Here is a 17,138-nt window from a genome sequence, read left to right as displayed (position 1 = left end):
AACGTAAAATATTCCTCTGTCAAAATTCTTCTTTTTATCTATAAGAAAGGAAGACCATTTTTAGGATCAGATTTTTTTTTTCCATTTTCTATACTTATCGGATTAATTTTTGTACAAAACATATCGGAGAACACTGCCAGACATATAAATTAGCTTTCGATGAAATTTGCATTTCGGAACCTTTGGGATAAGAATCCACACACACACACACACACACACACACACACAAATAACTATATATATATATATATATATATATATATATATATATATATATCCGTGTCTATTATCTGCTCTTTCTTCTATTCCCTTTTCTTATTTTTTACACTTTTTCTTTTTTTTCTGTCCTTCCCCTTTTCTCTTTGCTTTTTAAGGATGTCAATATTTTTTGTAACAATCCCCATTATAAATTTGTATTTTGGTTTCAATTCTAGCTAATGGCACTCAAATCATATTCATTATGAATACATATTGGGTACAATATAATATAAAATAATCGATAGAGTATTTACTCTATGATAATAAATACGAAATCTGAGTAAATTAAAATATGATATTTAAACGTATTTTACGACCGGGAAACGCCGGGCGCCCCTGCTAGTGTGATATAAAAGCAGTGAATTGAAATAGATCACTAGACCAACGAGGCAAACGAACAGGAATAAAGAAGGCAGAGAATAGATCAAATAATGTAGACATCAGAATATATGGCACGGCATAATTTTACCAGTCATTTTTGATTGACGATGTACACACATTTTGAGGGGAAAAAAGATTTGTTTATATAAATGATGGAAATTTAATTAAAGTCATATATTTCTAGGATTACTATTGAGTTTTAGAACAGTGAGGTCGTCTGCTTATATTTCAAATTGCATAGTTTTTCAACTAGTAACATTGCCAGAAAGTAAGATCGGCCGGTGTTAATTATTCCTGTTCACTTGTTACCAATTCCAGTGAAAAAAATCAAGGAACATATGTTAAGGAAAAGTTAATTTAATAATAAACAAGTGAAGCATGCATGGTCCCCCGTGAATGCACATTGAACGAGGCATAAAAAAAATTAATAAGTTTAGAATTTGCACACACCCCTCCCATTTAGCCCCAAAAGTCTACAGAGGACGTCAAATCCTGGTGAAAATGAACAAACGGTGCAGTTTTAGGCCTTAAGATATGTAAATTTGAGTTCTGCACCATGCAAAGAAAAGGAATGACTAAGTCTATCATTTGCCCCCCCACACTCATTTTAGCCCCAAGAGTCCCCAAGGTCTTAACATATTTAAATCTGATTTCAGCAAAACTTCAAAATAGACATACACAGAAAACTCTGGACAAATATGGTCAAATAGTCCCAAAAATGGAGTGTTTTTGTTAGTCCTAAAATAGCCCCTGAGACACACCCAAGAGTTATCACGAAGTATAGACAAATAAAATTATATAGAAAATAGTTAGTGACAACTTTTCAGAAAGTTTTATAAAAATCCAAGGCATCAATTTTTTAATAAGCAAAAAAGTGTCAATTTTAGCCTTTAATACCCGAAAGGCACCCTTAGGAGGGCAACCGGAGTTTTCCCAGAACATCTGTTCTTTTACTTTTTTACTCATAGCATTTTTAATGCTTGTGCAAAATTTCAAAAAATTCCAAGGCGTAATTATTGAGAAAAGTGCAGACAGACGAACGAATTTACAGGCCCACCCTCCTTTTGTCGGTGGACTAAACAAGCGATTTAATTAATATTAGCAATGGCGACCATGACTCGTAAAAATGGACAAATCCAAGCAGTTACGAGAATCACAGCTTTAGCGGGGGTTTAATAATTTTTTACAACAATTGGTTATGTCCAAAACTCAGTACGAAAAGTTTAGACGCCGAAAATGGACTAGGTTTACCTAAATATGGAATAGAATCACTAAGCATGAAACGAAAAACGAAGCCATGTTGAACCAGTTCTTGTTTTATCACGAAGCAATAAAAAAATAATAATAAACTTTTATTTTTTACATTTCTGTAAATATTTTTCTAAAAATTTAAAATATATTCATATGCAAATATTTTATGTCAATGAAGTAATATATTATTTATGATTTTTTTCGTTTTAAGAATTTTTTTATATACAAATGTTTAAAATAAGTTTTTTTTTGTAACACAAGAATTTTTAATAAAACTTTCATATATTATTTATAACAAGATTCTGTGATAAAACTTGTGAAAGTCATAAACATATTATTTCAAAAAGATATAATTTATAGAAATGTAAATAACAATAAATCTCATTAGTTTTTTCATGATAACACAAGTGTCAAAATAAAAAAAAATATTTATAAAAATGTAAAAAAAAAAAATGAAAGTTTATTATTTTTTATTATTTCATAATAGCACAAGAAGTGTTAAAACTAAAATAATTTTTACAAATGAATTATTTCCATATGGTTTCGTATTTCGTTTCTTGTTTATTAACTTCTATTCCATATTTAGGTAAACCGAGTCCACTTTCGGCGTCTTAAATTTTTCGTACTGAATTTTTGGACATAATTCGACAATTAAAGCACGGCAAATTAGCAAAAAATTACGATAGCTGCTGCTGCTGCTGATTCTTTAGTCATGTGATAATAAACACGAAAAATGTAGGCACGACAAAATGCAGGCATGACAAATGTACAACATCTGTTCCTACTGATTTCACATTTGTGCTATATCATGTTTCCTTGCTGTTTCGATTTCTTAGAGATTTAGAATCCGTCCTTACTAATCAGTTCAACTGGCCTAGTACCTGTCGTACTGACTTACGCCGCCTGGGTATTACCTAAGATGTTCACCCTCCTAGGCCTTGCCACCCAGCTTTTGGATGGAACCATGATTGCTTCTTGCCCGAGGTATCATTACCGGGAATGCCGATAGGGATGCGCAAGTAATTTTTTAGCTAGGCAGAGTGCTCCTCCATTAGGGGCGCTGGCTAGATATCCCCGCTTTCTGACCTTGTGTATAAACCGTTTTTTTTTTTTTGCTTGTTTGTTTTTTGTTTTTGTTTTTTTGTTGTTTTTTTTTGCTAAAATTATTGTCAAAAATAAACAAGTTCTTTTTTTGCTAAAAATCATTGTAAAAAATAAACAAGTTTTTTTTTTGTTGCTAAAATCATTGTCAAAATAAAAAGTTTTTTTTTTTAAACTAGCAAGCCTAAATTTTGGGAAATATTAATTAACGTGTTTTTATATTTATTTATCATTGCCATTCTCTGGTAAGTATTTACTATAAAAACAACAAAAAAATACTTACTATAAAAGAAATAAGGTACAAATTGTTTTGAATCGATCTCCCTTTCACAGTGCAATTTTGGTCAGGTTTGATCAACTCTCCGACAACTTCCAGCAACAGATTCGATAGGACCTTGGCAAAAATCTTTAACTTTATATTTCGCAGCGTTGTGGGTCTGTAATCATCTGTCCCGCTTCTTCAACAATGTGATAACTCCCTGTATGGCTTGACCAGGGATTGAACTGCTATCAAACCAATGGTTGAACGCATTCGTCAGAATTGCAATAAACATGTGCGACAGAATCAAATGCAGTTCGTAAGGCAGATCATCAAGTTTTGGCGATTTTTTGCAGGCAACCTGCTTCAGGGTGATCATGATCTCATGCTCCATAATCCTACCTTTGCAACCAGCCGCTCTAGTCACCTCAAAGCAGGGAGAGTTGACCAAACTGCTTTGCTAGGAAATTGGACAGTTGGGTGAAGCGCTTCTCAAAATGCTCTGAAAATCACTCACAGATCTCCTGAGTCGATTTCAAGGTACCTTTATCCGGGTACTTCACTTTGGTAGTGTGTTTATATAGGCAACGCCTAGAGACTTATTTACGTACGTCCGTGTCGGATTTCATGGCTTCATTCGAAACTTTTCTTAGCCTAGACCTAACTACTTGGCCCTCGTAATGCTCGCTAGCCTCGCATCAAATGTCCTCCTTAGCTAGTCAATTAATAAATCATCAAATTTCCGTTTCTCTGGAGCATCAGTTTAAAAGGTTTAAAGGACATAATGTAGACACAACCTCTAATTTGAAAATTTAAATATATAAGATTTGTATTGACTTTGATCTGTAGTCAATCCCTGAATTTCAATTTCTTCTTAAGGCCCCTTAGTCTTAATTTTAGACATTTTGTAGACTTTAAATCTTGGTAACAGATTTAGATCAGAATTAGAATAAGGATTCTAGATATAAACTTTAGTATTGTTATATTTTCATTTAAATCTTCGTAAAAAGTCACAAAAATGGCGCAAGTCTTCTGAAGTAGAAATTAATTTTACCTGCATCAAGATGGGAAAATTAATTTCAAGAGTAGAACCGTTTAGCACCACTTTTTATACCTCTTACGAAGATTAAAATAAAGATTTATAGCACAAAAGCCTTCTCTCTAGAATCCTTAGTTAAATTTTGATCACAATTCATTGAGTGTATGGGAGGGTGGATCTCCTAGAACTGCACATGACCAGGAACATACCGCAATGAGCAAGCAATATGACCATTTCAGAAATAGCGTTGACTCTGGTGATTTTGGTGAGGGGGGATGGATCCCAAGGGACTTATAAGTAATATTAAAAAAATATATTTTTGCAACCTTTCTATTATCTACTAGTAAGAAGATCCGATGTTGCCCGGGATAAAAAGGGGGTCAACGAATGTTCTAACCTCCTATATCTAATTGTCATCGAAATCAGTGATTTCAATCAAATTGATTAATTGCCTACGCTAGTTGGTGATCCACTGTGGTGCACTGGTATGAAGTTTCACGCGCCTCCCCGCAGTGACTTAGTCCACAATACAATTGTAGTCTATACCTACTATTGATTTTATAAAATTATTTTATATAATGGTTTGAATAAAAGTTTAAAATGCAAAAGTCACGTATCATATTTCAGTTGTGCTTTAAACAGAAACATCCATTTTGTATGCACCGCTGTCCTATCAAAGAACCTACTGCTGATTTTATACGCTGGGCTTTTCTACTTGTGCAGTTAGAAAACTTCTCAAATGCACTTGTGATGCTAGACATTGGGTATTAACTTCGGTCAAAATCGTTGGATTTTTTGGTCACAAATATCGATACTTATCGAAGACATTTCGATACAAAACCTATCTAAGAACACTGACAGGCACATAAAGTATATTGTTGGGAAATTTCAAAAGAAAAATAGCCTAGCCATTTAGGAGTCCATAGGAAAAGAACTCACACATACACACACACAGACACACTAACACACAAAGTTCCTTTTATATAATAGCAAAGATTAATTATTTTATTTATATTTTCTTTTACTTTCAATTTAATATTTCTTCTTTTTTTTAAATTCGTGAAACCTGAAATTTTGCATTTAAAAACCAACAATGACAATAGAAACAATAGTCGTGCAGAAATTAATTAAAACGAGATGATATGTGTGAAACTCAAATTTACGTACCAAGAGCTGCAAGGCGATAGTTCATCATTACAACAATGACGTCCGTATGAGAGGCGAAGACATCTCCGTCGTGCATAGCGGCCATGCCGACGATATTAGACCCGCCATGAACCCAAGCGAATACAGGAAGTAGCTCTTTTTTTGTCACCTGATTAAAAGAAAAAGGAATACATTTACTTTAAAACATAATCATCATCATAATCATCATCATGAAGTGGTGTCTTGCCTGGTACAGATATTAATGGCTCACTATCCATCTCTTTCCCTCGAGGCATTCATGGATTAATTGTTGCTCATCATTTTTTATGTTGACCAGGTATTCGGACTGTCAACGTGTTTCTTACTGTCGTAGAATAATTTGATGAGAATCAGGTTTCACCTGTCTATCGTGGTAACCCCTACCGAGTGAAGTGTTCTGATTTGGAACCCTATTCACACTATTTCTCGAATAAAGAGTCTGATGTATTGTCATAACTTTGATAGGTTGCATTTTTTTTTCTGTCTGAGCAGTGCCCATACTAGGCGAATGTCCTGACCATTGTACCCAGCATAACGAAATGCAAAACCATGGACAGAATTATTTCTGTTTGCTTGCGTATAACATCAGTCACCTGCTTTCCATGTCCTCGCGTTACCATGATCGGGGAGGGGGGGGGGCTTAAGTGGGTTGTCGACCATGCCAAAGGGTTTCCCACAAACTAGCGGGGAAAAAAAAGAGTTGGAGAAGGTGGTTTGCTAAACAACAAAAAATCGATGATGATTAAATCTGATCTTAAAGCCAATCTAAGTCCTTGTGTCTATGAAGTTCGTCGTTGGAACAGTTAATGGTCATAGATTAATTAATCTTTGACTTCAAATCGTTAGGCTTGATCAGCCCTGATTAAGGAGGAAGTCGCGAGAATGAATGGCGCCGGATCAACCCATCTCGGGTGAATGTCGTTTCAAGTAACTCCAAAATAACAAATAATAAAGAAATAGTCAAGATTGTTTGCTTTTTCTGACTTCCGGTTTCAGCTCTCCATCTGTCTGAAATATGTCCTATGGCTAGACAAACAAGAAAGAATTTCTTAACATATGGAAAGCAGAACTGAAGACTTTCACGTTATCTAAGAATAACCATTAATCAACAGGAATAATATTTTGCTGGTCACGGTCGTACTATCTGCCGAGCGGAAATCGGAAATCGAAAACAGCTTACAATTTTTAGTATAGCCAAAATCGAATCTGTAGGCAAAAAAAAAAAAAAAATGAAAAACAAATAGAACTACAATAAAATGTCGAATACAAACTCGTTCGCTATTTTACTTTTATCTTCGTCATGCATACAGATATATTAATGTATCGAATTTCAATGTTAACAAAGTATATTGTAAGCCAGAACAAAAATGACACTTACCCGAGGAACGTAGATATTTAAATATAAGCAGTCCTCATCATATTCGTCAAAATCAACCCGATGGTCGTTGACGTAGTACTTATAATTTTGCATGCAAGCGGGTGGATACTTGTTCGTAACGCGTATTCCTTCCCATGGCTTTGGCTCCACGGGGTTCTGAAAAGAGATAAAACGTTATATATATATATATATATATATATATATATATATATATATATATATATATATATATGAAGGGCAAGTCGTGTCGGTTGCATGAAGTATGTACGTTGACCATAATAGTGTTATTTCTAAGTTTTTAAGATAAACATCTGACGAGTACGTGACTAAAAATGCAACAAAAACATAATTTTGCAGACTTGTTAGTCGCAATACGAAACAATATTGTAATGTCTACCTTTTAAAAAGTAATACATGACAAACTGAGAAAACTTGATATTTGGAGCTTGGGAAATTATATATATATATATATATATATATATATATATATATATATATATATATAATGGCCCGACAATATTTTTCTTACTCTTTAGTATTCGACTTTCCGAGTACCATAGAGTGGCGAAATTCCTTCAATACATATAAAGACAATACCTGTAATAAAAATGAAAGAAAATCGATTAGGCAAGGAAAAATATTTAATTTTCATAATTTTTTACAAAACGCACGCGGAATTATTTTTCGGACATCGTTGAAAAACTGTAAATAATCTGTAATATTATACCTTTCTTTTAAATAACTTTCATCAATCTCTCTTCATAATGATCAAACATATGCACAGTAACATCTGTACGTGTTTCTATTAGTTGTTTTTTGACATTTAGTATTCGTTCCCACAGTTGAGCCTCTTTTGTTATTTCAGGTCCATCATAGACAAGTTGCGCAAGCATTTCCTAAACATTTTCCATTAAATTTAGATCTGGACTTTTTGGTGGCCATTCTAAAGTAGTCATATTCACTTTAGCCATCCATTCTTTCATGAGTTTTGACACATGGATACTGCAATTGTCTTGCTGTAGAACGAAATCATTCCCCATCTCTCTTCATACCCTTGGTAAGGCTTTCTCGTCCAGCAACTGTTTGTAGCTTTCGCTGTTCTGTCGTCCTTTCAGCCACTCCAACCATATATCTCCATTAGCAAAGATCATACCCCAAACTATAACTCCTCCTCCTCCTCCTCCTCCTCCTCCTCCCATCTGTGGTTTGTTCAGTACAACAGGCTCACCCCTTCTCGGCCCAGTACACCATTCATCGGGCCCATCAAACTTCAAACGCTTCTCATCAGTAAATACAACCTTCTTAAAGTCAACATGCTTTATTAACCATGTTTTAGCACTCTCCAGTCTTGCACCTTTGTGTTTCTTTGTTAGTTTTTTTCTTTGTATTTTTTTCTTAGCCTTTGCATACTTCAAACCAATTCTATGCAGCGTTCTTTGTACTGTTCAGAGGTTTACATGCAATTCAAATTTCTCCTTCACTTTTCTTGCTGTAACTTTTTCTCCAGATGTCAAAAGCCGTGTCACAGTCCTCTTCATTCTCCTCTTAGTCCTTTTGCCAATTGATCTTTTCCGTCCTCTCTTCTTTTTCAGCTTGGCGTTTGTCTTCAGCATGTATTCGACTGGTGATTTCAACAACTTCAAATTCATCGCGATCCTTTTGATGCTGAGGCCATCTTCTCGATTCTTCAGGGCCAAACAAACGACTTCTTTTGAATGCATTTTACCTCATTAAACTGAATTGTTTTGCCAGTAGAATAGAACAGATAATTGGTTCTAATGATGACAGCTAAGTGTACATAGCTCTTAATAAAATAGGATGTTTCGTCATGTCCGCAGGTTTTCGCAAAAATCACAAAAAAACTAAAATTATCAAATCCAAACTAAAAAATGATTACACTAGTAGTGGATTTTCACTCCTCAACTAAGTACTTACAATCTTACAGTTACAATCTTACTTACAATCTTACAGTTTTGGCACTAGTAACAACCTTGAAGTACTTTTTTTAAACTGTCTGAAAAATATTGTCGGACTCTTGTGTGTGAGAAACAAGAAAAATTGTTGGTGAAAATAATGAGCACAACTTCATTGCTTATTTGATCAAATTTAACTTTTTTGATTTAACTGTAATTAACTCAGTACGTCTGAATTGGTTAATTAAGTGATTTTTTCTTTCACTATTTTATTTCATTTAATTATATTTAAAATATCTTTTAGGTCAAAAAAACGTTTATTTTCGAACTCATGCTAACCAAGGATAAAGTTTTACTAATGATAAAAAGTGGCTGTCTTTAGAAATGCATGCGTTAAGAATTGTCCTTAGTATAACTCCTTGTTTTAATATTTAGTTGTCATTCATTCAATGTGGATATATATATATATATATATATATATATATATATATATATATATATATATTCAATTTACGTATATATATATTAGAGATGGGACGATTACAACATTTTTCCCTATTCCGATACAATTACCGATTCTGTTCTAAATTTCTGATTCCGATACGCTCCCGATTCCGATTCTGATTCTTTTTAAATTAATAAATATTTAATGAGAGATTTGTTGTTATTGTTGTTGTTGTTTTTTGTTTTTTTTAATTTTCAAATTTTCGTGTAATTTCCGCGTATATTTTTTTCTCAAATGTTTTCCTTGTAATTGGTTGAGAATTGTAAGACAACAAAAGATTTATTTTGATTTTAAAATAAAGCCAGCTTGTATCAGTTCGTCGTTATTGTACAACATGCTACTTGAAAGTTTTCATAAACAGTTGAAAATAGTCGACGGTTGATAGGCAAAATTAGAAAACGATGTGAGAACAAAATATTTAACAATGCACCTACCATTGTTACGGACGAACTTGTAAACAATGTTACTATTTAGAAAACCATTTTTAACGTGGGATGAGCGTGGGCTTCGTTAACTATTATGTGCCTTCTCTCTATGAATGAAGTCAAAATTTTATTTTAATTATAAAAATTTGGTGGGTTATTAAATTGAGTTGCTGTAAACAAAAGCAAAAACGAGATGCAAATAATAGTAATAATAATAATAATAATAATAATAATAATAATAACAATAATAATAATAATAATAGCAGTAGAGCAAATATATTAGCTAAATCACTTTCCCAAAATGGAGTTATATTTTTAAATGATTATGTGGCGAAAAGAAAAAAAATAGTTATCTCAAATTTTCGCGTAGGCAAACTGTTTCGCACATAAAATTAACGTAAAATGATACTCATTTCCGGCCCATTCTTGCTTAATCGCTCGAAAATCGAAAATTAAACAAAATACTCGTACGCATAACATTTTGGATCGATTATTAACATTAATTCATGTGTTTCTACTAGCCTTTTGTTTAATTTTCAATTTTCAGCGGTTATCAATGGTTCTTCCGCCGGGGTTATGTGGCGGCCATTTTTTAAATTCTAACTCAAAGAGGATACATTAACCAAAAACACACTTTAAAAGAAGTTTAAACGCAAATACACGTATTCAGGTATGTAAAAGAGTTTTGCCTTTGGTAACTTTTATTTGTTGCGTATGTGTTTATCATTTCTTTTCTTTTTCTGTTAATTACAGTAAGAAATGTTCCAATTCCATTCTTCTTTATGAGGAAGTTCAAATGTAGATGAAATTTTCTTTTTTTTAATTCGGAAAATCTTCAGAATGTTTTCCTTTTATGCATTTTATTCAAGATTTTGATAAACTCATCGGAGATTTTAATCTATATTTTTTACTTGCGTCCAAAGAGAAGCGCCATAAAACTTTAATTATTTCAGAAAAAGCCGATGACAGAAACCGCCAATGTACAGCTGGCGCAAACGAAATTTAAAAACCTCATCAAGAGCATTTAAAACCTTTTAATAATCAAGTGAACTTCCTCGGATGAAAGTATATAGACATTAAGCGAATAGATGCGAAAAGTTGACAAAATTAAAAAGGCAAGTTATCTCTCGATAAATGACCAATACAAAAAATTAATTAAACTCTGTGAATCAATGTTAAATCTGTAAATGAGATTTTTAACTGATTCTGTGACCCTTCTCAGTCTTATGTTGTCCATGAAAAACTTCTAATAATAAAAAAAAACAGTTTATGTTTGTTTCAGTTTTTATTGTAAAAAAAAAATTTTTAAAGAATCGGTTTGGAATCAGAAATTAGGCTATAATTTTTCCGATTCTGATACTGATACCGATACCTCAAAAAGTTTCGATTTTTCCGATTCTCGATTTCGATTAATCGACCACCCACTAATATATATATATATATATATATATATATATATATATATATATATATATATATCTATATATATATATATATATATATAATATACATATATATATAATATACATATATAATATATACATATATATATAATATATACGTATAATATTTATATAATATATACATATAATATATATAATATATACATATAACATATATCTATATAATGTATACATATAATATATATATAATATATATATAGAATATATATATAATATATATATAGAATATATATATAATATATATATAATATATATATAATAATAAATATATATATAATATATATAATATATATATATAATATATATAGTATATATATAACATATATATATAATATATATATAAATATATATATAAATATATATAAATATATATATATGCATATATATATTATATATATATTATATTATATATATATATTATATATAATATATATATATTATATATAAATATATATATATATAAATATATATATATGAATATATATATATAAATATATATAAATATATATATATAAATATATATAAACATATATATATATATATATATATATATATATATAGTCCTGGTCAAAATCACAAGACTACTTAAGAAAGTAAGCGTTTATGCATATTATCGATTTTTTAATCAAATAAATGGTTGAAACCATTGCCAAAAGGGAAAATATGATGGAAAAAAATGAAATCTGCTTCATTCGAAACCTTAACCCTGATCTAATAATTATTTTAAAAAAAAAAAACATTTTCACCTGGTCAAAATGATAAGACCACTTTAATAAAATTGGCTAGTTTTGAAAAAATGAATACCTAAAGCTTTCTATGTTACTAAAAGCAACTTGTTAGTGGATAAAAAAACATCTTACTAAATTATAAATAGCAAAAGGGAAACCATTATCAGAGTTTGAGAGAGGAAGGATCTTTGAGCTTAATAGAGGTGGACTCTCCCATAGATTCATTGCAAATGAAGTCGATCGTAGCAAAACGGTCATCACATTTTTTTTTAAGAAATCCAGATCAATATGGGCACAAAAAGAGTCCAGGTCGACCAAAAAAAAAAAAAATCACATCACCGGATCGCCATATCAGAAGTTAAAAAAAAACTCCAGTATGAGCTCAAGTCGATTGAAAAGCCAAACAGCAGCAGAATGTAGTTCTAAAACCATCAGAAGCCATCTGAAAATGATGGGTTTCAATCATTTAAAGCGACTGCAGAAACCACGTCTTCTTGAACAGCACAAAACTAACCGACTTAAATATGCCGCCAAATACCAAACTTGGGATGAAGAGAAGTGGGAAAATGTAATTTTCTCCGATGAGAAGAAGTTTAATCTAAATGGTTCAAATGGATTTCAATACTATTGGCATGATAAAAATTTACCCAAAGAGACTTTTTCAACTCGGCATAGTGGAGGAGGGTCTTTAATGATCTGGAGTGCTTTCTCGTCAGCTGGGACCCTAAAGATGCAAGTAGTGAAAGGCCGGTAAACATCATTAAAGTACATTTCAATGTTTGAAAATGCTTCTATCAGGACTGAAGGTCCACGTCTGTGTGGAAGAAATTGGATTTTCCAGCAAGACAACGCTACGATACCCACTTCTCGACAAGCACGAGAATACTTTTCTTCAAATAATATAGAATTGTTAGATCATCCATCATGTTCTCCGGACCTCAATCCCATTGAAAATATTTGGGAATGGATGGCAAAAGAAGTGTTCAAGGATGGAACCCAGTATGATTCAATAAAGGAACTTTCTGATTCAGTTTTCAGTACATGGGATAAAATTCCTTCGCAACTGATAAAAAACTTAGTCGAAAGCATGCCGAAAAGAATTTTTGAAGTAACTCGTAATAATGGAGGCTATACTAAATGCTGAGACTCTTTTTAGTAATTTATAATTGCCTTTTGTTAGATAAATTATCAGTAGTCTTATCATTTTGACCAGGTGAAAATGTTTTTTAAAAAATAATTATTAGATCAGGGTTAAGGTTTCGAATGAAGCAGATTTCATTTTTTTCCCCATCATACTTTCCCTTTTGGCAATGGTTTCAACCATTTGTTTGATTAAAAATTCGATAATATGCGTAAACGCTTACTTTCTTAAGTGGTCATATGATTTTGACCAGGACTGTATATATATATATATATATATATATATATATATATATATATATATATATATATATATATTTATATATATATATATATATATATATCAATAACTTCCCCCACTCTTTATCTGTGTCTAAACCTAAACCTAAATTCCATGAACAAAGCTCCTTTCTTAGAACTGCACACTCATTAATACTTATCCTTGTGGCCTTCGGGATTTTATTAGTAATGACTCCTTTGTATAAGAACATATATAAATATATAATATATGTATGAAATATATACATCAGATATCACACAGGCTCCTTCACTCTTTGACTGATTATGGATATCCACGAAGGAGTGCCTGCGTGTGAAATTGTTGTGGCAGGATGCGCAATCTCCAACCACACCTCCCCTGAGTCGACATTGTTAAATACCAGTAGCCAGTGAAGTGTATGTACAGGGCGACTGGAAATAAATACTGACATAAGCGGAGACATCAGATATACATGTACATAATATATACAGCATATATAAATGCATATATGTCTATATCTATATATATGCATATATATATATATATATATGCATATATTTATATATATATATATTTATATATATATGTAATACATACATGAAATACCTATATATAAAATGCATATATAAAATACATTTGTATATAGATATACAAAATACATATCTATATAATACCATAAATATATATATAATGCATATATATATAAAGCACACGCACAAACACACACACATATATATATATATATATATATATGTAATACATATATAAATATATATATATGTAATACATATATAAATATATATATATATATAAATGCATAAATATCACAGTTATATAAAATTTATATGCATATATATATATAACTGTATATATTATGTAGAAGTCTAGAAAGTAAGTAAGCCCCGTTAATTAAAATAATGTAAACATCAACATTGAAAACTATAATACAAATATTAATATGTAGAATTAGTGCAACTGAAATATTTAGAATATTAAAAAAAAACATATATTAATAGTACAATAATGAAATGCTGCTATAAAAAGAAATTGAAATTAGCCCAAAACTCGCCTAAACCCGTGTTTATGGTTATAATTTTATTTGAATATGAAGCCTTTAAACTGCCAAGCAAATCGTAATATTTGGAATATGAAGCCTTTTAACTGCCAAGCTAAACGTAATATTTTTAATATGAAGCCTTTAAACTGCCAAGCAAATCGTAATATTTGGAATATGAAGCCTTTTAACTGCCAAGCTAAACGTAATATTTTTAATATGAAGCCTTTAAACTGCCAAGCAAATCGTAATATTTGGAATATGAAGCCTTTTAACTGCCAAGCTAAACGTAATATTTTTAATATGAAGCCTTTAAACTGCCAAGCAAATCGTAATATTTGGAATATGAAGCCTTTTAACTGCCAAGCTAAACGTAATATTTTTAATATGAAGCCTTTAAACTGCCAAGCAAATCGTAATATTTGGAATATGAAGCCTTTTAACTGCCAAGCTAAACGTAATATTTTTAATATGAAGCCTTTTAACTGCCAAGCAAATCGTAATATTTTGAATATGAAGCCTTTTAACTGCCAAACTAAACGTAATATTTTTAATATGAAGCCTTTAAACTGCCAAGCAAATCGTAATATTTTGAATATGAAGCCTTTTAACTGCCAAACTAAACGTAATATTTTTAATATGAAGCCTTTAAACTGCCAAGCAAATCGTAATATTTGGAATATGAAGCCTTTTAACTGCCAAACTAAATGTAATATTTTTAATATGAAGCCTTTTAACTGCCAAGCAAATCGTAATATTTGGAATATGAAGCCTTTAAACTGCCAAACTAAACGTAATATTTTTAATATGAAGCCTTTAAACTGCCAAGCAAATCGTAATATTTGGAATATGAAGCCTTTCAACTGCCAAACTAAACGTAATATTTTTAATATGAAGCCTTTTAACTGCCAAGCAAATCGTAATATTTGGAATATGAAGCCTTTTAACTGCCAAACTAAACGTAATATTTTTAATATGAAGCCTTTAAACTGCCAAGCAAATCGTAATATTTGGAATATGAAGCCTTTTAACTGCCAAGCTAGACGTAATATTTTTAATATGAAGCCTTTTAACTGCCAAGCTAAACATGATATTTTTAATATGAAGCCTTTAAACTGCCAAGCAAATCGTAATATTTTTAATATGAAGCCTTAAACTGTCAAGCTAAACGTAATATTTTTAATATGAAGCCTTTTAACTGCCAAGCTAAACACATTATTTTTAATATGAAGCCTTTAAACTGTCAAGCTAAACGTAATATTTTTAATATGAAGCCTTTTAACTGCCAAGCTAAACGTAATATTTTTTATATGAAGCCTTTTAACTGCCAAGCTAAACGTAATATTTTTAATATGAAGCCTTTTAACTGCCAAGCTAAACGTAATATTTTTAATATGAAGCCTTTTAACTGCCAAGCTAAACATGATATTTTGAATATGAAGCCTTTAAACTGCCAAGCAAATCGTAATATTTTTAATATGAAGCCTTAAACTGTCAAGCTAAACGTAATATTTTTAATATGAAGCCTTTTAACTGCCAAGCTAAACATAATATTTTTAATATGAAGCCTTTAAACTGTCAAGCTAAACGTAATATTTTTAATATGAAGCCTTAAACTGCCAAGCAAATCTTAATATTTTTAATAGGAAGCCTTTTAACTGTCAAGCTAAACGTAATATTTTTAATATGAAGCCTTTTAACTGCCAGGCTAAACATAATATTTTTAATATGAAGCCTTTAAACTGCCAAGCTAAACGTAATATTTTTAATATGTAGCCTTTTAACTGCCAAGCAAATCGTAATATTTTTAATATAAAGCCTTTAAACTGCCAAGCTAAACGTAATATTTTTAATATGAAGCCTTTAACATGTCACATTAAACGTAATATTTTTAATATGAAACCTTTAAACTGCCAAGCTTAACGTAATATTTTCAATATGAAGCTTTTAAACTGCCATGCTAATCGTAATATTATTAATATGAAGCCTTTAAACTGCCAAGCTTAACGTAATATTAAAGTCAGAATTTTATTGTATAGCTACGCATATGAATGTCAAGTGCAGTAGGTTTAAAGGGCAAAATTGTTTTTTATTTGCCAAAAATGTGTCCAAGCAAAAAATACCAGTAAAAGATAAGCTAATGAGAAAATAATAAAAGCGTCTTCTTCGTTGTCAATATGTCCGAATCGTTGCTTTAGGCAGTCAACGTAGCAGGTGTTTAGGATTATCAGTAATCCCCACAAAATGAGATTAGTAACATTTTACGAATGTCTGCGAACCGAAAGAGAAAGATAAAAAAAGCAAAAAACAGAGTAATCATTTGGGAGAAGGCATCCGTAGGTGGAGGGAATAGTTGATTAGTGAAGCATGCGTGTAAATACGTATGTAAGAACGCGTATTCAATCAAATCGTATGAAATAATAAGTGATCAGGTGTTTACATATGTGCGAATAGGCTTGCATCGTCGTAAATTAAGCCGGCGAAAAATATGGATTCGTTAATCAACAGGCAAGAAGTAGTTGAATTTGGTTTATACGATGAATGACGTAATTTCGTTTAGTGTTTTACCGTTCGAATAATACTTGAAACCGATATTACCTTATTATTATGATAGAGCGATCATTATTGTAATGAATGAAAACGAAAAACAAATGGCAAATCGATTTGTAGAATAAACAAACGGACGGCGCAGTTGGAGGAAGATGTGGAAAATTTAATCATGTTTCCGGTCGCTGTCAGGAGAGGAAGATTAGCAAATAATTACAGAGTAATTATAGTGTGAATACCATTAACATTTGT

General features: G+C 31.2%; 1 protein-coding gene across 1 annotated transcript in view; it reads right to left on the bottom strand.

Annotated features, from left to right (window-relative positions):
- LOC145296764 (acetylcholinesterase-like) overlaps positions 1-17,138 on the bottom strand; it is a 261,334-nt gene that overhangs the window by 61,638 nt on the left and 182,558 nt on the right. The window contains exons 2-3 of the mRNA XM_080142816.1: positions 6,853-7,008; positions 5,457-5,604 (exon numbers count right to left, since the gene is read on the bottom strand). Of these exons, the coding sequence (XP_079998942.1) occupies positions 5,457-5,604; positions 6,853-7,008 (304 nt within the window). The remainder of the gene's footprint in view (positions 1-5,456; positions 5,605-6,852; positions 7,009-17,138) is intronic.

The sequence above is a fragment of the Euprymna scolopes genome, chromosome 17 (genome assembly GCF_053919585.1).
Source record: "Euprymna scolopes isolate OS-2025 chromosome 17, ASM5391958v1, whole genome shotgun sequence".
NCBI lineage: Eukaryota > Metazoa > Mollusca > Cephalopoda > Sepiida > Sepiolidae > Euprymna > Euprymna scolopes.
This window is presented reverse-complemented; position numbering and strand designations above follow the sequence as displayed.